This window comes from Calonectris borealis, chromosome 20 (genome assembly GCF_964195595.1).
Source record: "Calonectris borealis chromosome 20, bCalBor7.hap1.2, whole genome shotgun sequence".
NCBI classification, from domain to species: Eukaryota; Metazoa; Chordata; class Aves; order Procellariiformes; family Procellariidae; genus Calonectris; species Calonectris borealis.
The window spans coordinates 8,748,311-8,770,920 of record NC_134331.1 but is presented as its reverse complement, the minus strand read 5'-3'; the positions used below and the strand labels follow the sequence as shown (position 1 = coordinate 8,770,920).

Genomic DNA, 22,610 nt, shown 5'->3' with positions numbered 1-22,610 from the left:
GCGGAGACCTTATAGCAGCCTTTCAATATATAAAGGAGGCTTACAAGAAAGATGGAGAAAGACTTTTTACCAAAGCCTGTAGCGACAGGACAAGGGGCAGAGGTTTTAAACTGAAGAGGGTAGATTCTGGTTGGATATAAGGAAGACACTTTTTAAGAAGAGGCTGCTGAGACACTGGAACAGATTGGCCCCAGAGTTTGGGAATGACCCACCATTGGAAGTGTTCAAGCTCAGGTTGGATGGGGCTTTGAGCAACCTGATTTAGTCAAAGATATCCCTGCCCACAGCAGGGGTGTTGCACTAGATGCTCCTTTTAAGGTCCCTTCCAATCCAAACCATTCTATGATTCTGTCCTCTAACTTCTGCATGTCCATGGGAGTCAGAGATTGCCCAGAGAGGCAGGACTTCAGATGCACCCCTGCGCTCACTGTTTCCTGCTGGTTGTTTCTGGGCTCCTCCTGGGCAGGGCACAGGGCGTTTCCATCAGCCTCCCCATGCCCAGCGGGGCAGGGAGCCCAGGGGGTGAGCTCTGAGTTTGAACTCCAAAAAAATGGGTGCTGCAGTGCCAGAGCCCTCCTTGGAACAAGCTCTTCATGCACAGGCCAGTGCTAGATGCTGGATATTACCTTGGATCGCAGGCATCATTTTCCTGATTTTGCCCCTGTGTTATTCACCGAGCTTTACCCACTGAGCTCTTTTAATAACCAAAATGCCAATGATCAGGAGAAGAGCGTGTTTAGATCTGACCATGTTTAAAGCAGCTCAGGTGACAGTGCCCTTTTCCTAGAACTAGATCAGTCACTCTCCAGGACTACCGGCAAATTCCCCCTTTCTCAGAGTACCAGCATTGTACAGGACTGCCTACCACCCCTCATGTTCTGGTATAGGCAGCACTGTGTTGATAGCTTTTGTTCTTTTGTTGCTGGAACTGTATGAATGTGTAAACGTGCAAGATATTTGTGACGGGATGGGCGTGCTGGGCTGAGGATGTATCAGAGAGCAGAGCATCTCAGACTGTATGCTCTGTGTGTGACTGTGTGTGGAGTCGTGTTTGGATGGAGGGGTGCTTTTTTGGAGTTGTAGGTAGTGAAGGGCTACAGGGACCTCCCCTGCTTCCTGACTTGGTTGATGACATTGCTTGATATATTTGACAATGGACACATGCATATTGGAGACACGGACTTAAGGTCTTTAAGGCATGTTAACACTTCTTGTTTGTATAAGGCGAAATGGGAAGTGTCATTGTATATTTGTTGAGTATGCATATATTTGGGGTTGAAGGTACTTCCTGGTCTAGGTTACTTTGGCATGTTTGTGTCTCTTAACCCTTAGAGTATATTTAATAAAGTTTGAGAAACAGAAATAACTTTGACTATGAATAACTTCCCCATTAATAAAAGTGCTAGTCATTAAATATTACACATTTCTTCTAGATCAGCTCTTTAACAAAAGCACTGAATATTTTAAAACCCGAAATGTTTTGAAAAAAAGTAGTATAATTTTCTTTTTTTAGGTATGAGGTACCATGAGTAATTTGTTTGTTTAAGACTAGGTAAGACTTTTCTCTAATACCAGTTATGACTGACTACAGCAATAGTGAACATTCTGCTAGTAGGTACATTTTGAATTTTTCAATTTCTGCAAAATATCAAGTGCAGATTTGCTCGCATAGATATTTATTTCTTCTTACAGCTGAGGAGTCACCTTTCACACTCTAGGCACAAACTGTGTGTCCAAACTTGAACTTATATTCTGACTTGCTGTCTCTTGGATTCCCTCTGTATCTAGCGCTATTGCAGTCAAAGTCCTGGATCACGTGTCTGTTTTTCCACTTTTCAGTATAACATATAATGAATTACTGAATGACATTTAGTCATGATTTGTCTTTTGTAGATTTTCTAATGCTGTAAAAGTAATGCCTAAATTCACAGGACCATGTGAACAAGATACATTGTATTATTCCCATTTTACGTCTGGGATAGTTCCAGTACAGAAATGCCAAAGAATCTCGCCTGGGTCAAAGATCAAGTTATCAGTAGAGACAGTAGAGGAACCTATAAATTCTACATCCAAGTTCTTTAAGTGCCTTGACTAGTCAAGATTCCCTTATTAATAGCCCTGTCAGACTATTTATAGGAAATGTATCTACAGGCATGGTAAGATGTAAAACACTTCTAAATATATCTAGTCAAATCAAATGACAATTATGCCGTTAGTTAAGTTTGCCAGACAATGTTTTTCCAAACATGGTTTGCCAAAATATATTTTGACTGAAGTAAAAGGAAACATGCAGAGCATCTGCATACCAGACACTATAAAAGTCTCTTGGGAGTGCTGTGCCCAGTCTTGACAGAAAATTTCAAGGTAAGTGTATGGCTGCTGTGAACTTCTGGGCAAAGCATATTTTATTCCATTTAACTTCCTATAAGCCTTGGATATCCATTTCTATCAGGGACTGTGTCTATCACCAGGGATTTTATTCTAAGGCTGAAGACAGAATTTTTCCTTCAGCTTATATATTAGCTCTGGATATCTGTGCAACACAAAATGAGTTGTTATGTTTTCAAACAGCATTGACTGACTTCCAGCCTCTGCCACCAGAATTAATACCAAAATTTACCAACTTTTACAAACAGGAAGAAAACCAACAGTTTAATATTTCTAGAAAGCAGAACAAGCAATAGGGACATTTATATCGGTCATAATGCAAGATTAATTTTCCATAGCAAGTAAATTTTTCGGTGAAAAGCCACTATTTGCTATCAGACAAGGAAGTCTCTCAGAGACTCTCAGGTAGCATTTGAAAAAAAATCAGACTTATTTAATACGAAGTCTCTGCTGTGGCAACATCCAAATTCACCAGAGTCCACAAAGATGAAGTAATACTGCTAAACTGTATTACAACACTGCAACACTAAAGAAATTTTCTATGCTTTGTTACATAGCTAGATGTCTAAAGATTAGTTTCAGAAAAGTATACAAGTATTTTCAGCCAAGACTGGGAAGTTTAAATCCAACTTTTTACTTGTTTATACCTACCTAAATATCTGAAGAGATCAATGTGCAAGAGATTTCCTCTCTTCCACATACAGCTGTTCACTCACTGACTCAGCATATCTTCTTTCCTACAGAGTACTCTGCTGGCTGTGCCTCCTGTATAAGTGCAACCATGTCCTCTCCAGATGCTGAGATGGCCGCCTTTGGGGAGGCAGCTCCTTATCTCCGAAAGTCAGAAAAGGAGAGAATCGAGGCCCAAAACAAGCCTTTTGATGCCAAGACGTCAGTCTTTGTGGTGCATCCTAAGGAATCCTTTGTGAAAGGGACAATCCAGAGCAAAGAATCAGGGAAGGTCACTGTCAAGTCTGAAGCAGGAGAGGTGGGTAAAAACCAAGGCTTAAAAACTGTGCAATTCCCAGTCTCAGCTCTTAGCTGACATACATGCATCTCTCTCTTCATCTGACAGACCCTGACTGTGAAGGAAGATCAAATCTTCTCTATGAACCCTCCCAAGTACGATAAAATTGAGGACATGGCCATGATGACCCACCTCCACGAACCCGCTGTGCTGTACAACCTCAAAGAGCGTTATGCAGCCTGGATGATCTACGTAAGTACCAGCAGCAGTCTTCCTTTGGGTAGTTCAGAGGAGCTGGCTAGGTGGAAGCCAACGTGCTGTCTCCCTTCCTCGCAGACCTACTCGGGTCTCTTCTGTGTCACTGTCAACCCCTACAAGTGGCTGCCGGTGTACAACCCGGAGGTGGTGTTGGCCTACCGAGGCAAGAAGCGCCAGGAGGCCCCTCCACACATCTTCTCCATCTCTGACAATGCCTATCAGTTCATGCTAACTGGTGAGCATCTTCATGGCAATATAACATTTGTTTTTTTAAAAAAAGTATTTGTATGTGTAGAGATGTAAACCTCAGCATGAGCCTTTAATTAACTTATTTTAACAGTTGCTGACGTTATGCATGAGGCACAGTTCTGTCCTAATGATTTTAAAAACTCTAACTGATAGCATGCAAACAAGAGCACTGAAAAAGTTACAGTGAAGAATAATGAGGTGAAACAAAAATTCTCTACCTATTATTGAGATCTGATTTGCTCAAAATGTGATAGAAAATATTAATAGAGCTCTGAACAATTTAATTAGTCTCTCCCAAAACTGTATTGTAGGTTAATTTCTAGCTGGTTTGGCTTCATGAAGACATTGTTTGAAAAAGAAAATGATCTGATTTCAAGTGTTATTCTGATATTTACAACTTCTTGGGAAAGAACAAGAGCCAGAATCCCAGCAAAGTTGCACCCTCTGGAAACAAAGATAAATGCTTTCATTTCAAATTAGCTGTTAGTTAATACCCCTGTATTCTGGATTTGCTTATTAGGCACAAAAGTTACTTGACCAGAAAGGACTAGAATTCTGTGCAGAAAACTGCAATATGCAGAAGGGAATAAATGATTTGATGGTCATACATCTACAGTTGTTTCGCGATTCCACAAGGGCATTACTGAACATCACAGAATAATAATGTTGACTGTTAAAAAAAGTCCCTGAATATTGAATAAAAATAGAATGATAATTTGAATGGTTTTTTCCCTCCTTTTCCACTTCCACTTTTAACACTGGAGCAGGTTCATGAATAACTAGTAGTTTAGCTTTTTTTTTTCACATTTGCTATCTTCTCTCTTCCTTCTCTTAGTTAGTGCCTTTAAAAACAGACTTGTAAATACAGAAATAAGCAAAAAAAGAGCAGAAACAATCTGAAACAAAAAAACCCAAAACAACAAGAACACCACATTCTTTCCCACCTCAGAACGAGTTAGTTCCTTTGAATTCACTAGTGAAAAGGAAAAATAAGAAAAGGAAAAAAAAAGATCCTGTTTAAACGTTTTAAACATTGATTAAATCTCTACACTTCTACAAATGAGTTAGGTAAGGGGGAGATCAGAATTCTTTTGACCCATACAGTTAGTGGCTACAACCCCTTGCTACTTAGAGATGAGACCTAATTAATCAGTCTTCTTAAAGGGTACTTTGTTAAAGGGAAACAAGTATAAACTGATCTCAGATTGTTTGAGGACTCACTGATGTATAAGCAGTTAGTTATACTTGCTGGGACCTTCAAAAGGCACACAAGAAATTTGATATTAATCTCTGTGGATTCTACAGGGAGTTCTTTCATACCAAAACTTTCCAATGTCTATAACAGACTTCTCTGAGGAAGATAATCCTCCAGACTTCTTAAAGTCACTGGAAAGTAACAGGCGTTCTTGCATCACTATTCATTTCATACAGAGATTGATATGAGAAATAGGTTAAATTAAGAAGAAATGTCCTATTTCAATGACCAAAAAGGGAGTTTAAATGAATACCTCAGATGTGAAAAAAACATTGAAGAAACCCAAACTTTGATAACTCCAGCCCTCTCCATATAATACATAGGCTCTCTAAAAGCACTGCTTGTATTTATCACATTGTGTTCTATATTACTCAAAAATGCCGTAACAACATCTTTGTTTCTGCCACTTAAACAGATCGCGAGAACCAGTCAATCCTGATCACGTATGTACACCCCCTGCTCGGGTCTCTGTGGGGCTGCCTGGTGCCAGGGGGACCTCCTGCCTGACCATACGCTCTATGCCTCTCTCTTTGGTTTGACAGCGGAGAATCCGGTGCAGGGAAGACTGTGAACACAAAGCGTGTCATCCAGTACTTTGCAACAATTGCAGCGAGTGGGGAGAAGAAGAAGGAGGAGCAGCAGTCTGGCAAAATGCAGGTGAGTCAGGAAGAACAGACTGAACACTTGGCATGTAATTGCCATATCAGCTAAGCACTGTAACTGAATAATTACCAGGGAATGCTTGAGGATTAAATCATTCATTGATAGATACTAGCTTGAATCAATGCTTTTCTCTCTTCCTGACATGATATTTGGAAAGGATAACGAGCAATAATTATTGTCCTGCAGGGAACGCTTGAGGATCAAATCATCAGCGCTAACCCGCTGCTGGAGGCCTTTGGAAACGCCAAGACCGTGAGGAATGATAACTCCTCACGCTTTGTAAGTTGTTGCTTTGGACAGAATCTCTCCCTCTCATTACAAGATAAGTGATGGCCCTAGTAGTATTCCACGTAAAGGAGATGTCAAAAGAACCCATCCAGGCTGAAATGCTGCCTCTACTCCTTAACAGGGTAAATTCATCAGAATCCACTTTGGAGCCACAGGCAAACTGGCTTCTGCTGACATTGAAACCTGTAAGAGACTCTCCCGGCCTGATCCCCTTCCTTCCCAAATTCCCACCTCCATGTGCGTTCCTGTGCCTAACTCTTTCTACCTTCCTTGCCAGATCTGCTGGAGAAGTCGAGAGTCACTTTCCAGCTCAAGGCAGAAAGAAGCTACCACATATTTTATCAAATCATGTCCAACAAGAAGCCAGAGCTAATTGGTAGGAAGGATCATTATGTCTTTTTGAGGATGGCCACTGAGCAACAGGTCCCTCTATTACCTGGTTGGCAAAACTAAGCCTGTGCCTTGCCTCTTCCTGCTTTCAGACATGCTCCTCATTACCACCAATCCTTTTGATTTCCACTATGTGAGTCAAGGTGAGGTCACTGTTCCCAGTATTGATGACCAGGAGGAGCTCATGGCTACAGATGTAAGTAACTCAGCAAAAAGTTACCTACTGTACATGTCTCGAAGGTGATGTATGTGACCTACTAAGGACACATATTTTAATTCATTGTTTCAACTGCAGAGTGCCATTGACATCCTGGGCTTCACTGCTGATGAAAAGACTGCCATCTACAAGCTGACAGGGGCTGTCATGCACTACGGGAACTTGAAGTTCAAGCAGAAGCAACGAGAGGAGCAGGCAGAGCCAGATGGCACAGAAGGTATCAGCAAATTCAGCAACTGACTTTTTCAAAGAACGTCCCTGTTTGCAGAGGTGATATGTTAGCCTCCAAAGACAGGCCTTTGTTGGCCTGAGTCACCACATAAAACACTGAGGAAAAGCATCTTTTTTCATTTTCTACCTAACTACAGAGGTGCTTCCCTGATCATGGGAAATACCATTATTTTATCCAATGCATACTCCCCAAACACACACAGCCTGAAAGGGGGAACCTCAACACAGGATCTCTCTCTCTCTGTAAAACCTTCAACCACTAAGTCACCATGATGTGCAATGATATTCTTGGTAAATTAAATCCTGCATTCTTTGCTATGCAGAAATCCACTTTCCACAGAAAAAGAATGTGCTGCATGCATGCATCATGTATTCCCAGAGGCTTTTGGGGTTCTTCTGGGAACTTCCAGGTTCAAGCTATTCCTACCCAAACCATACCTGTTCTTGCTTTCAAAGGCCATCATTAGCTTCCAGAATTTACACTCCTGCCAGACCTTCTCTATGAGACCAGACCAATGTTTTTCCATTTCTAGAAGATGAACAGCAGAGTTGTTCACATACTGAACAAATTTTAACCATTGTCCAAAGATAAATGCTTCTCTCTCTCTCCCCTCTTTAGTGGCTGACAAGGCTGCCTACCTGATGGGCCTGAACTCAGCTGAATTGCTCAAAGCCCTGTGTTATCCCCGAGTCAAGGTTGGGAATGAATATGTGACCAAAGGTCAAACTGTGGAACAGGTAAATAGGAGATAGTTTGAAAATGGCTTGAAAGAGTACTTGAGGATTCTTCTCTGACTCTAGGAGGTAACTCTGGTCCTTTCTTCTCTGCTTTAGGTGAACAATGCAGTTGGTGCCCTGGCAAAAGCTGTCTATGAAAAGATGTTCTTGTGGATGGTTGTTCGCATCAACCAACAGCTGGATACCAAGCAACCCAGACAGTACTTCATTGGTGTCCTGGACATTGCTGGCTTTGAGATCTTTGATGTACGGAACAAGAATTTGGCACCATAGTCAAGGGAGGGCCAGGGAGGGGTCATGAGGACTCAGAAACACACTTTTTAAGAAGATTCAGAAGTTTACCCTTCTCATCTGCAGTTTTCTAGGAACACCTCTTCTCTGTCCAGTAGCACCCTCAAATGGCTTTACTAACAAACCCTTTGATTCTAACATTGTCAACAGGTAGAAGAAAGCTCTGCTTTCTGACAAATTGTCTCAGAGGCCCTTGAGCTTTGCAAAGGCTTTGCAAACAAAGAGACAGCTCTAGGAATAAGGCTCACACAGATATCAGCCAAAAGTCTGGATGCTCTTGGAAGAGCCAAGGAAAGGGTAGTGCTATGGGAAAGTTCACAGCATGTTTCCTGTGTTGTGAATGCAGTGATGATGCTAGGACTTCTGTGCCAGAGCAGAGAAACCCCCGAATTGTTGATCTGAGGGCAGAGAAATTCTTGGGTGGGACACTGAAGAGGTTTCTCTTCAGTGAGCTGAAGGTCAGAGAGCTGACACACCTACACGATGCTTCAGCTAAGGTTACTGAAGTATTTGCTTTTGAGTAGCACAGTAAAAAAGAACTGTTACTTTTAGCTTGATTTCAAAAATAATAATACAATTCTTCAAGGACAGTTTTACAATAGAAGTCCTGCTGAAGAAACACAGGCTGTTACAGTAGAGTTAGGAGTGGTGTTTCAGCTGGGGAAGTTCAAACAGCATTAAGAGAATGCTAGAAAAAACCTGTGGTTTTTGCCACACCTTGAGAACCTGTGCACCTCTCCCTCCTTGCTTTGGGCAGTTCAACAGCTTTGAGCAGCTGTGCATCAACTTCACCAATGAGAAACTGCAACAGTTCTTCAACCACCACATGTTCGTGCTGGAGCAGGAGGAGTACAAGAAGGAAGGAATTGAATGGGAGTTCATTGACTTTGGGATGGACCTGGCTGCCTGCATTGAGCTCATTGAGAAGGTACCTTTTCCATAAATGTGTGCGATGTATTTTGGAATTCTGTGACATTTCTGAGCCAGATTCAGCTCAGAAAGAACTCATGGCCAGGCATTCAGTGTCAGTTAAACACAATATTTTGCACTGAAATTTGTTTTAGTCTAGGGAAGAGAAATTAGGAAATGCAAATCTGTGTCATCAATCCTGCATTACCTGGTCTTCAAGCATGGGGAAGGTAGCCTGGTCGCCCACCAACAGATTTCTTTAAAACAAACTGGAGTCAGTCTCCTTTCCTTTTCCCTATGAAGATTCAAATCAGAACTCCACACACAAATTTGGGAAATAAATATCGTCTCTCCTGACTTCCCAAAACAACTAGGTCTCTTGTAGCTATTTACCCAATTATTTTTCTGTTTACTGTGTCTCCCTCCAATTCTACTCCCAATTCTAACCTGAACCGGAGAAATGTTCTTATCAGTTCCATGAAGACAGGCTGAAAGAAGGCAAAAATAAGCTCCCTAGCTGAAAACAACTCCTGACAAACTTGGGCCCTTATCCAGGCTGAGATGCTACCAGCAACACACTGGTACCACTGGAACAATTTGTAGCACATGGTTCACATCATTAGCATCTTTCTCTGTCACTTCTTGTGGTACCTTCCAGCCCATGGGCATCTTCTCCATCCTGGAAGAGGAGTGCATGTTCCCCAAGGCAACTGACACCTCTTTCAAGAACAAGCTCTACGACCAGCATCTGGGCAAGTCCAACAACTTCCAGAAGCCCAAGCCTGCCAAAGGCAAGGCTGAGGCCCACTTCTCTCTGGTGCACTATGCTGGTACGGTGGACTACAACATCTCTGGCTGGCTTGAGAAGAACAAGGACCCCTTGAACGAAACTGTCATTGGCTTGTACCAGAAATCATCCGTGAAGACACTGGCTTTACTCTTTGCCGCCTATGGTGGGGAAGCAGGTAAGCTCTGTAAAATGTGTTCCATGCATTTATACTGTACAAAGGGGAATCTCAAAGGCAATGATAAAGACATCTGCTCATTTTCTTCAATTTTGCAGAGGCTGGTGGTGGCAAGAAGGGTGGCAAGAAGAAGGGTTCTTCTTTCCAGACTGTCTCAGCTCTTTTCCGGGTAAGGGCAGAATTCATTATCTCTTTGAAGATGGATAGTAATTTTATTCTGAATCTGAAAGGTCTGTTTCAGTTTTGGTCATAGCTCTTGTCATCCTTGTAAATCCTTCTCTTGCCATCCTTGGAAATTACAGAATTATCCCCTTAGAATATCACAGAATCTCTATCTCAGTGCATGCATGGCCTTCCTTTTATTTCAGGAGACAGAATTATATTGCCAGCCTCCTGGAACTCCCTAGGCAATTATCTTAGACTTTTTTTTCCAACTAACTATTGATATTGCACCCTTTTATTTTGACTGATTTCTTCCACCTGTGTTAATTTTGCTATTGCCTTCTCTGAATATTCTACAAAAATCTCCAAAGGGTGAAGTTCACTTACTTAGACTGGAAGTGAATAATAAATCAGCTGAACTTCATGAAAATCTTCTCTGGAGACTTCAGAGATATTTCCCATACCTGTTTTACCTATCTATGAAGATTTTCAGTATTGACACATTGTAGAACCTGAAAATAATAGATCAAACATCAAAAACAAACAAGTTGCCTTGAGATTGTAAGATTGTAAGGCAACGTTTTCATTTCAATGGGGAAAGAGAGTGAACGTTAAATTACGTCAAGTTAATGAATTTTTAGATCAGTTTTCAGTTATGTTTTCAAGGTTTCCATTTGGCTGAGGTGGAAATATTTAGGGAGATTGAATTACTACTAAAAAAATAAATTTATATGGGCTGTACAAATATTCCATCCATTTAAAAAGAACTTATTTACCTGCCAAATCAGATGCTAACCACGCTTAGCCAAGAGTACATGTCATCCACTTAAAATGCCCAACTAAATACCACAAGACATACCAGCTGGAAGGAAAGTTGTGAGATGGCAGCTCTGTATTTGTATAAGAAGATCAAGGAAAAGTAATACTAACCATTATTCTACAAAAGAATTTCAAAACCAAAAATCTGGGAGCCTTCAGTTTCCAAGTTTCCCTTTGGGAGTTCTGCAGAATGTTTTAGAGAGGACAGGTCTGCATCCTGAAACACTCAGTTTGATACATCCACTATTAAGCTTCCAGTGCTTATGCTTAATAATATAAACTTCATTTTATGATCTCACAGGAGAATTTAAACAAGCTGATGGCTAACCTGAGAAGCACTCACCCCCATTTTGTACGATGCATCATCCCAAATGAAACAAAAACACCTGGTAAGGGAATCCAATAGGAGGAAAACTTGAGCAGTAGAAGCTCTTCTCCTGAGTGTCAAATAGTGGGGTAGTCACTAATGGTGGTGTTTGTTAGGTGCCATGGAGCATGAGCTGGTGCTGCATCAGCTGCGGTGCAATGGCGTGCTGGAAGGGATCAGAATTTGCAGGAAAGGATTCCCCAGCAGAGTCCTGTATGCTGACTTCAAACAAAGGTAAGAGTGCTCTTCCTTTCTCCCCATTCAGACTGAGCTGAAGAGCCTGAGTATCATAATATGCTTGAAACATTATACTTTAAATTGGTGCTGAGCAGTAATATAGAAATGTTTCACCATCAGTTCATGATGATATGACATTGCTGAGATCAGGATTCTCTTGCACTTAGACTTAGTAGTAAAAACACACTCCATATCCTGTTCTGAAAGGATGAACTGTCTCCAGGCATGAGACTAGTTCAATGAGACAGTCTGAGAAGGCTGTGGGGTTCAATCACAGTGGTGGTTTCGGTGATGGGCATTTCTTCATATTCTGTTTTCTTCTGCAGATACAGAGTGCTTAATGCAAGTGCTATCCCAGAGGGACAGTTCATGGACAGCAAGAAGGCTTCAGAAAAGCTCCTTGGGTCCATTGATGTGGACCACACTCAATACAGATTTGGTCACACCAAGGTAGAAACAAGACCTGTGTTAAAAGTTTGTCAGGGAGACGTAAGGGGGGGCTGCTCCATCAGGGGCAGGGAGCACAGCACAGTGACAGAGCTGGCAGGGTAGAGGCCTCAGTCAGCAAGTGCCCAGCCCCATAGTACCCAAGCAAGGCAAGTGGGGAAGACCCTGAAATGGTAGCCAGGTTCAACCAAGAGTCCAGACCACCAGGCAGGTTTGTGACAATAAGGAAGGTCTGAGGTGAAGCCATAAAGCCTTGGTTTTTGAGATTGGTCAGGGTCAGATATAGGTAGGTTAACAAGGCCCAGGCACTATTCATTAATTCCTGGACAGATCCACAGCAATGAGATTGATCTAACATCAAGCCAGGAAGTAAGTCCACAGGTCATGGTAAAGCTCACTGGGGTCCATGACCAGGCGTGGCTGAGGTAGTGGCTGAACAGGAAACTGTAACTCATTCCACATGGCTCAGACAAGGACTGAATGCTTAGGGCTGAGCTTATAGGAAGCTCATAGGCCCTTGGGCAGAGGGTTTGGGAAGGGGCCCAAGGTGAGGCTGGTCATGGCAGTGAAGGTCTGCTTCAGGATCCTGAATGACTTTGTGCCTCTATTCTGTACTACTTCACAATAACATGCTGCAACATTACTTTCTCAAGGTTTTCTTCAAAGCTGGACTGTTGGGACTCCTGGAGGAGATGAGAGATGACAAGCTGGCAGAAATCATCACTCGCACACAAGCCAGGTGCAGAGGCTTCCTGATGAGAGTGGAGTATCAGAGAATGGTGGAGAGGAGGTAGACATTTCTCGTATTTAGTTTGTTCTCATGGTACTTGACTAATGAAGTTTAAATTCATCACACTGAAGCTATGAAATAGCCATGTAAATTTCATTTCAGGGAATCCATCTTCTGTATCCAGTACAATGTTCGTGCATTCATGAATGTCAAGCACTGGCCCTGGATGAAGCTGTTCTTCAAGATCAAGCCCTTGCTGAAGAGTGCAGAATCAGAGAAAGAGATGGCTAACATGAAGGAAGAATTTGAGAAAACCAAGGAAGAGCTTGCAAAGTCTGAGGCAAAGAGGAAGGAGCTGGAGGAGAAAATGGTGGCCCTGTTGCAGGAGAAAAATGACCTGCAGCTCCAAGTACAGGCGGTGAGTATCACCGTTCATTTGTCCCTGGGAAAAGAACGATAAACAGTCAGAATGCTTCTTACCCTAAGCAGAGACCTGCAGGAAGCTGACTAATGTGCAGTAGAAAACAGTCTAGATCACACACTCTAAAGCTGAGTAAACACGCACTGGCAGGGGCATGGTGAGTCTCATGGCAGCCCCACATGAGACTCAGCATTCCTGCTGTCTGAGGAAAGAGCCGTGTAACACTAGCCAACACGTAATCCACAGCAGAGAGCTCTGAACTGGAAGGGAAATATCTCCATCTACTCAACTTTCAAAGCAGCATATCTGTCTGAGAGAGTGAAGGCAACCTGAGAAGGACCCACTTTTCCTACTTACAGCTACACTAGAATGCCTTGATTACTTTCAGAAGCATGGATACTTCTTATTCAAACCCAATTAGAAAAAGGCAGTTTCTTAACACCAAATGAAGTGGTCAACAAGTTAGCACTGGAAATGTTAGGCGTGGCCTGGAAAGAAGGCACAGAGGTAGCTGATGGCAAAGGCAGGAACTCTATTGGTCTTGCAGCAATTTTAATGCATGTAGAAAAGTGATAAATTTTTTTCTCAACTACATTATTCTCAAAAATGGAAAAGTCTTTACTTCCTAAATATTATAAAGTTCTCGATGACACAATTAAAAAGAAAAAGGTACTAAATATTTTTTCTGTCAGGAAAAAAGACTAGAGGCCCTTGCTCCTGCTGAAACTAGTAACTGAACTGACCACGATTCTGTTGTGCTTGTGGGTGCATGAGGTATTTTCATAGCTACCGTCTCTGTGAGACATTTTTAAGAGGCACAAAAAATTTGGAATCAATGTTGATTCCAGTTGACAAGGTTTCCCAGTAGACACCGGGCAAGATCTTCCAGTTGCTGGAGTGGAAGGCCACGTTCAGCCCCCATTTGAACACATGCCTACTTAGTGATACAAACGACAGAGCAAAGAAACTTTAAACTATTACCATGCACAAAAATCTGTGTCTCCCCACCAGGAAGCAGATAGCTTGGCTGATGCTGAGGAAAGGTGTGACCAGCTCATCAAAACCAAAATCCAGCTGGAAGCCAAAATTAAGGAGGTGACTGAAAGGGCTGAGGATGAGGAGGAAATTAATGCTGAGCTGACAGCCAAGAAGAGAAAACTGGAGGATGAATGTTCAGAGCTGAAGAAAGATATTGATGACCTCGAGTTAACGTTGGCCAAAGTGGAGAAGGAAAAGCATGCCACTGAAAACAAGGTACACAGACGAGGAAGCACATAAGGGGTCAAAAAAGAGACTGCTACCCCAGGACATGTTGGCTTTGGAACATTTGAGCTGGGCCTCATATAAGCAGTGAAAGGAAAAATGAAACTCCTGGCTAAGTACTGCAAAGTGAAAAGGTCACTGAACCAGCAGGCCTGTTTTCCACCTAATTTTGACACTTGCTCATATTTGTAGGTGAAAAACCTCACAGAGGAGATGGCAGCCCTGGACGAGAACATTGCCAAGCTGACAAAAGAGAAGAAAGCCCTCCAAGAGGCCCATCAGCAGACACTGGACGACCTGCAGGCAGAAGAGGACAAAGTCAATACACTGACCAAAGCTAAGACCAAGCTGGAGCAGCAAGTGGATGATGTAAGCACACAGACATACAGCAAGAACAGGACAGGTATGGAGTTAAACCTGTCTGGCAGAGCACTGATGGTCTGGTTTGTTGTAGCTGGAAGGGTCCCTGGAGCAAGAGAAGAAACTGCGCATGGACCTTGAGAGAGCTAAGAGGAAACTCGAAGGAGACCTGAAGCTGGCCCATGACAGCATAATGGATTTGGAAAATGATAAGCAGCAGCTGGATGAGAAACTGAAGAAGTAAGTGTGGCTGTGTGGCACCTGAGTGCTGGGCTGGTGCACTTGTCTTTATTCTTTGAACTCTGACATGGTTTGTTTTGTGCAAAGGAAAGACTTTGAAATCAGCCAGATCCAGAGCAAAATCGAGGATGAGCAAGCCCTGGGCATGCAATTACAGAAGAAGATCAAGGAGCTGCAGGCAAGTCTCTGTTCCTTCTCCTCTTTCACCCAGCCTCAGGGCAGGTAGGAGGAGGGCATGGGTGTGAGGGGTCCGTAATGTTCCCCAGGCTCGTATTGAGGAACTGGAGGAGGAAATTGAGGCAGAACGAACTTCTCGGGCAAAAGCAGAGAAGCATCGGGCTGACCTCTCGAGGGAGCTAGAGGAGATCAGCGAGCGCCTGGAAGAAGCAGGAGGGGCTACCGCAGCTCAGATTGAGATGAACAAGAAGCGTGAGGCAGAATTTCAGAAGATGCGCCGTGACCTCGAAGAGGCCACTCTGCAGCATGAAGCCACGGCTGCCGCCCTGCGGAAGAAGCATGCGGACAGCACAGCTGAGCTTGGGGAGCAGATCGACAACCTGCAACGAGTGAAGCAGAAGCTGGAGAAGGAGAAGAGTGAGCTGAAGATGGAGATTGACGACTTGGCCAGTAACATGGAGTCTGTCTCTAAAGCCAAGGTATGGAATTGCAGTAGAACATGCTCACAGGGTCACGGTATGGCACATAGGCTCCATCTACCAGCCACATGCTCATAAAGAAATCCCTGCTGTGAGGATAAGGCAGAGTCCAGGTGTTCATCTCCTTTCCTTCCTTGTCTTTGCTATGTAGGCAAATCTGGAGAAGATGTGCCGCACTCTGGAAGACCAGCTGAGTGAGATTAAAACAAAGGAGGAGCAGAATCAGCGCATGATCAATGACCTCAATACTCAAAGAGCTCGTCTGCAGACAGAATCAGGTGAGACATCCTCATTCCTAAGGTGCAATGGGAGGACCTGCACACCATGAGGATACCACAGGGTGCAGTATGAGAACTTGTGTCTCAGAGCTACTGAGCACAGGTGCTTACAGGAACAAATAGTATTAATAGTTTAGTTACCTTTTTTCATTTTACCCTTCCCAGGTGAATTTTCACGCCAGGTGGAGGAAAAGGATGCTCTGATTTCTCAGCTGTCTAGGGGCAAGCAAGGATTTACCCAACAGATTGAGGAACTCAAGAGACATCTAGAGGAAGAAATAAAGGTCTGGAAGTACCCTACTGTCCACAACCTACATCACTCCTAAAAGCATCTAGAGAATCCTGTCTGATCCAAGATCGGTTCAACAGTTGTTCCCCAAACACATGTAGTACTGGAGGGAACACCACTAATGCACATACCCCAACTCATAAGCTAGAGAGGGAAGGAAGCATGATGGTTTTGATGCTGGAGGAAGTAATCCACAAGGCTTTCATGACATTCTGATGATGCTCTTCTAAGACAGGATTCAGACACATATGTCGAAACACTTACAGAAACAGCAGATTACTGTCCCCAGAGCACCTGTCACTAACACGTCCTGATCCTCCGAAACACATTGATGAAGGCTTCATCAGCTCCCAGCTTTGCAGTTGCCTAATTAGAGTTTCATTCTAATTTCACTGTCAGTCTCGCTGTCAAGAGGCATCTCAAGACAAGTATTCAGGTTACCAATGCCAATGCCCCCACAGGCCAAGAATGCCCTGGCCCACGCCTTGCAGTCTGCTCGCCATGACTGTGACTTGCTCCGGGAACAATATGAGGAGGAGCAGGAAGCCAAAGGGGAGCTGCAGCGCGCCCTGTCCAAGGCCAACAGCGAAGTGGCCCAGTGGAGAACCAAATACGAGACAGATGCTATTCAGCGCACGGAGGAGCTGGAGGAGGCCAAGTACGTGGGAAGTGGGATGCTGAATGCCTGGAGAAGACTGAGACTGTCAAGGGAAATTGGAAATTGTTGTCTCTGAGAGTGGGTTAGGACAGGAATGTGACGAAGGTAGGGGTATACTGTCTTTGTGGTAAAGGGGAGAGAGGGAGAGAGAGGAAAAGTGTGCTGTGGAAAAAGCTAGGTTGGAAGGGCAAACACAGCCTTTGGGGCTAGAATGGTTAAGACAGGGCGAATACTCAGTAGGTGCTAGGACACAGAAGGGATAGACCCTTTAGGCTGCATGCAATCTTGGAACAGAAAAAACACCGTGAAAAGCGCAAGGCTCAAAGCCCCCAAAGTGGCCAACGGCCCTCTCGGGAACAGTACAAAATTGGCTCCCCTCTAAGCTCTAACCTGGAGCTGTGCTTATCTCCTCCCAGGAAGAAGCTGGCACAGCGCCTGCAGGATGCAGAGGAACATGTCGAAGCTGTGAATGCCAAATGTGCCTCTCTGGAAAAGACAAAGCAGAGGCTGCAGAATGAAGTGGAGGACCTGATGATTGACGTGGAGCGATCAAATGCCGCCTGCGCAGCTCTCGATAAAAAGCAGAAGAACTTTGACAAGGTCTTTTGGGCTCCAGCCTTGGGGTTCCTGGGCAGAGCATCCCCTCCTGATTGCCACGTCCATACGGAGGTCCTGTTTCTTTCCAGATCCTGGCAGAATGGAAGCAGAAGTATGAGGAAACACAGGCTGAGCTGGAAGCCTCCCAGAAGGAGTCTCGCTCTCTCAGCACGGAGCTCTTTAAGATGAAGAATGCCTATGAGGAGTCCTTGGACCACCTGGAAACGCTGAAGCGTGAGAACAAGAACTTGCAGCGTAAGTCCCTGGCCCTCTGCTCCTGGCAGGCCTTTCTCACTCTCCACCACCACCCACCACTCCACACGGGTCTGTGCCTGCAGGTTGGCAAAGATGCCTGTCACCTTGGTGTGACAGGGCCCTTCCCATTCTGCTCTGTGCCTGACCATGCCCTTGGTCTTTGTTCCCACAGAGGAGATTGCTGACCTCACGGAGCAGATTGCCGAGGGAGGAAAGGCGATTCATGAGCTGGAGAAAGTCAAGAAGCAGATTGAGCAGGAGAAAACTGAACTCCAAGCCTCCCTGGAGGAAGCTGAGGTACACACAGTGCTAATAAATGGTGTCCAGACTGAAAGTAAGGGAATGGCTATCTGCAGAGATGGCAGGAAAGCAAGCCTAGATTTCATGAGGTTAAACTGCGTAAGAGATTACGTAGCAAGGAAGCAGTAGTTTAAGTCACTGTTCCTGCTGACTTGTCCAGGCCTCCCTAGAACATGAAGAGGGGAAGATCCTGCGCCTCCAACTTGAGCTCAACCAGGTGAAGTCTGAGATTGACAGGAAGATAGCAGAGAAAGATGAGGAGATTGACCAGATGAAGAGAAACCACCTCAGAATTGTGGAGTCCATGCAGAGCACCCTGGATGCTGAGATCAGGAGCAGGAATGAAGCCCTGCGGCTGAAGAAGAAGATGGAGGGAGACCTGAATGAAATGGAGATCCAGCTGAGCCATGCCAACCGCGTGGCTGCAGAGGCACAAAAGAACCTGAGAAACACACAGGCAGTGCTCAAGGTCCGTTCAGCAAAGCTACCAAAAGAGAAATGACATCCCTGACATCTTTGGCACCCAAATGCACGCTGTCTCCTTGCAATTTCTCTTGTCTCTTTTACAGGATACCCAGATACACTTGGACGATGCTCTCAGGACACAGGAGGACCTGAAGGAGCAGGTGGCCATGGTGGAGCGCAGAGCAAACCTACTGCAGGCTGAAGTTGAGGAGCTACGGGCAGCCCTGGAGCAGACGGAGCGGTCGAGGAAAGTGGCTGAGCAGGAGCTTCTGGATGCCACTGAACGTGTGCAGCTCCTCCACACCCAGGTCAGGCACTCTGCTGGAAATTAATCCCATCAACAAGGGATAACAAAGAATACGGTTGCTATGCATCTTGTAAGTGATTGCTATGTAAACACTTGAATAACCATGCTGTGATACGGCCAATCTAGCCAGCCACCCATGTCTGGTTTGCTGCTATGGCTCTAAAGAGAACTCGTGCGTTAAAGACTTTCATAAACAATACTCACACTTTCAACTCTTGATGTAGAGGCATTAGGTCTAACAGTACAAATCATGTCTTTCCTGTTGCACAGAACACCAGCTTAATCAACACCAAGAAGAAGCTGGAAACGGACATTACCCAAATTCAGGGTGAAATGGAGGATATGATCCAGGAAGCCCGCAATGCTGAAGACAAGGCCAAGAAGGCCATCACGGATGTGAGTCGGGGACTCCTTTCATTGCTGATGGGGGATGTATTCTTCCCCCAAATGTCTCCAGCCCCAAAATGGCTTTGACCCTTTGCTCTCATCAGGCAGCCATGATGGCAGAAGAGCTGAAGAAGGAGCAGGACACCAGCGCCCACCTGGAGAGGATGAAGAAGAACCTGGACCAGACGGTGAAGGACTTGCAGCACCGTCTGGATGAGGCTGAGCAGTTGGCACTGAAGGGAGGCAAGAAGCAAATCCAGAAGCTGGAGGCCAGAGTGCGTAGGGCTGGTATTCGTGCATGAGTGAACACGTCACGTAAGTAACCACCGGGGAAGCTCCAAAGATGGGCTTCTCACTGCAGGTGCGGGAGCTGGAAGGGGAGGTTGATGCAGAGCAGAAGCGCAGCGCTGAAGCCGTGAAGGGTGTGCGCAAGTACGAGAGGAGAGTGAAGGAGCTGACCTACCAGGTAAGGCAGGAGGCCTCCTTGGGCTGACAGAGTTTTCTCACAGCAAGTCAGATTTTGTGCACACCATCCCCAAGGGGAATTGTTAACCTCACGTGGTGGAAAACCAAGAATTCATTCTCTTTCCTGTTTGCCAACTGCTCTAGTCTGAGGAAGACCGGAAGAATATTCTCAGGCTGCAGGATCTGGTGGACAAGCTGCAAATGAAGGTGAAATCCTACAAGAGACAAGCTGAGGAGGCTGTAAGTATTGCTTGGAGAACGGGCAAGAGCCACCTTCCATCAGGGCAGCGCACTCATTGAGATGAGTATGAATACCAGGAAAGGAGCATGAAAGAAACTCCCAAGACACAACAGTCGTGGCCACGTCGTTTTACTATCGTGTCATGAGGCCTTGCTGAGTTCTGGGCACCCTGCAGCTGTCGGGGAGGAATTGAGGGAAGTTCTGCAGCCTGTTTTATACAGGAGGTCAGACTAAACAAACCCAGGGGCCGCATCCACTGACTGAAGTTAACTGAAGTCCCTGAATCTCTGGTGCTGATCACCAGCAGAAGGCTTCAGGGTCTTTCTCAACCTGATAAATCACACTGCTAGTTGGGCAGCAAGTAGTGGGAGAATAAGTACACAAATGACAAATCCACGTGACGAAATTGCTCCTCACGCATGACACGGTAGCGGTGAAGTTTTTCACAGTGGGGTCCTGAATAAGGGAGGATGAGGAGGTCTGTGTGAGGCTTATGTGTAAGCAGTGGTGGGTGGGGGATGGAAGTTTGTGCCTTCCCCCAAGGAAGAACTGCAGCCCCGCAAGGCCGAGGCACAGCAGGACTGAAACCCCTGCCCTGGACTCCTCACCACCGACTCCCTCTCCCCACACAGGAGGAGCTGTCCAATGTCAACCTCTCCAAGTTCCGCAAGATCCAGCACGAGCTGGAGGAAGCCGAGGAACGGGCTGACATTGCAGAGTCACAGGTCAACAAACTCCGAGTGAAGAGCCGGGAGTTTCACAGCAAGAAGATAGAAGAAGAAGAGTGAGAATGTCATGCGGCAGCAAAGTGACCTGAGGGCTGCACAAAATGTGAACCTCTCAGTCACTTTCTTCTGTAATTAGTCTTTGTAACCATGTCGATGTCTAGAAAATAAAGAATGTAGATTCCTTTGCATACGCACCGTGAGCACCAGTTTTCATTTGTTTCTCTTTTTACTGGTTAGGGCTATGTCATCGCTAGCTTTTGGGCACAGCTTTGGCTTATAACTTTTGTGTACCTAGAATTGTACAGAATTTGTGTACAGAATTGTATTGTCACCACCTTGAAATGATTTGCAGGGTGTATCCGTTGATGTGCTAGCATCTGCTGCTGAAGTCTGAACATTATCCAAATTCTTTTCTTTGGATTTTGAGCCCAGATTTCTGAGAACCGCTTTCTGTCATCTAGTTCCTAACTACTTATCCCTTCTTTATTACTTAGTGACTGGGGCAGGAATAGAAATTTAACTTCACATGAAGAGAAACCAAGGACACTAATTCCTGACAGTGACTCCTGTCAGGTCAGCTTTCCTACTGTTCTGTCCAAAAGAACATCTTATGTTATATTTACCCACACAGCACCTCAGCACTTTCCAGTTGTGCAGCAGGTCAGGTGTGTGCTGCTCCTTTTGCTGGCCACCATCCAAGGCAGATTTGTGGAGGGCTGATAACCAATCGAGTTTATGGTTTCTGGGGAAGCTGACAGAATGTGGTCTTTTGTCTCCACTATGTTTGCTTCATGAATTTAATTAGATAGGGGGACTGGGAAGAGTATCACCTCCCCTTGGACTAAAACTGGAGAAGGCTGGCGACAGTTCTGTGACAATGCCTTTAATTCCCGTAAATGAGATCAGTGTCCACAAAAGCTGAGTCTCTGGCACACTACCCTCCGAAACACTACCCTGACTGGGGGAATCCTTCTTTCCTGATGAGAGAGCCCAGCTGTTCAGTGTGGTGCTTTCCTTAGTGGTATTGTAGAAACTCAAGGCCTCAACCAGGAGCTTCTCTCACCAGCCTATGGCAAGAGAGGTCAGAGCAGAGAAGAGGTAGCTGCAGTAGCGCGTCAGTGGAAGGGAAACACAGCGGTGTTCCTTAGTAGCTGACATGTCCCGTCTAGCCCACTGATTTTCCACTCCATGTGCAGAAAAAGTAACAAGGAAGCTGGGTAGACAAATGGCAGCTTGATTCTGGGCCTGAGCAGAGCTCCACATGAACTGACAATGAAGACTTGAGAGCAGGGGTAAAAAGCCGTCATGCTCAGTCTCAATCACTGCCTGTTGGGGCAGAGCTCAAAGGGCTGGAGCTCACTGTCACAGCCACGGCTTCTGAATTCCCAGTGAGCACTGGACCAACCCAGCATATGTAACACCTGCTGGGAAAGAACTGGTATGGGGAACTGAGGTCAGATACTTTGTGTCCTTCCAAAGGGAGTATTCCATTAAACTCAAGTCAGCCTTATATGTGAATCAACACAGAAACTTTGAAAGGGTAGATGAGCACGTGGACAGGGAGATCCAGCTGGCATAATTGACCAGGATTTCCAAAACCTTTCAGCAAGGTGCCCCAACAAAGGCTTTTACAGAAGTGATGAAGCCATGGGATAAGAAGGAAGCTTCTCGTTCAGATAAATAATGCTCAAAGACACAGAATGAGGGAGAAAAGTTATATGCGCTGGGGCCTGTGTTGTTCAAGCTATTGATAAAGCAAGCTGAAGAGGTGTTGAACAGGAAGGAACACAATGTTTCCCAATGAAATAGCCCTTTTCCAGGCAGTAAGGACAATGACTGATGCCTAAGAACCACAGAAGGCTTTCATGACGCTGAGCAAACAGTGCCATTAAACAGCATGCAAAATTCAGTACAGTTAAAACCACAAAACTATACGCGTGGGGGAACTTAATGCAGTGTCACATATAAAAAGATGGACTCTGAGCTGACGATTACCCGTCAGGAGCAAGGTCTTCCACAAGTGCTGCATAACTGTGTGAAAATATCCGCTCATCTCTCAGCAGTGGTGGCAAAAGAGAAAATGAAAAGTGTCAAATGAGTTTGCAAGGAATTATGATTCCAAAGGCAAT

General features: G+C 44.8%; 1 protein-coding gene across 1 annotated transcript; it reads left to right on the top strand.

The window, feature by feature from the left end:
- The first annotated feature begins 3,169 nt into the window (after nt 1–3,169).
- LOC142091026 (myosin heavy chain, skeletal muscle, adult) lies at nt 3,170–20,672 on the top strand. Its single transcript, XM_075169743.1, has 38 exons — nt 3,170–3,376; nt 3,464–3,607; nt 3,692–3,848; nt 5,533–5,560; nt 5,660–5,774; nt 5,967–6,059; nt 6,190–6,253; nt 6,346–6,444; nt 6,551–6,654; nt 6,754–6,892; nt 7,526–7,644; nt 7,741–7,890; nt 8,693–8,863; nt 9,503–9,809; nt 9,908–9,978; nt 11,092–11,179; nt 11,274–11,391; nt 11,721–11,844; nt 12,495–12,631; nt 12,734–12,989; nt 14,004–14,246; nt 14,448–14,624; nt 14,710–14,855; nt 14,943–15,033; nt 15,122–15,511; nt 15,663–15,789; nt 15,955–16,073; nt 16,540–16,736; nt 17,153–17,336; nt 17,423–17,588; nt 17,761–17,885; nt 18,049–18,357; nt 18,458–18,661; nt 18,931–19,056; nt 19,152–19,322; nt 19,409–19,513; nt 19,657–19,752; nt 20,386–20,672. The coding sequence occupies exons 1-38, from the start codon at nt 3,170–3,172 to the stop codon at nt 20,539–20,541; spliced, it is 5,823 nt and encodes a 1,940-aa protein (XP_075025844.1). The 3' UTR covers nt 20,542–20,672.
- The last annotated feature ends 1,938 nt before the right edge of the window (nt 20,673–22,610 follow it).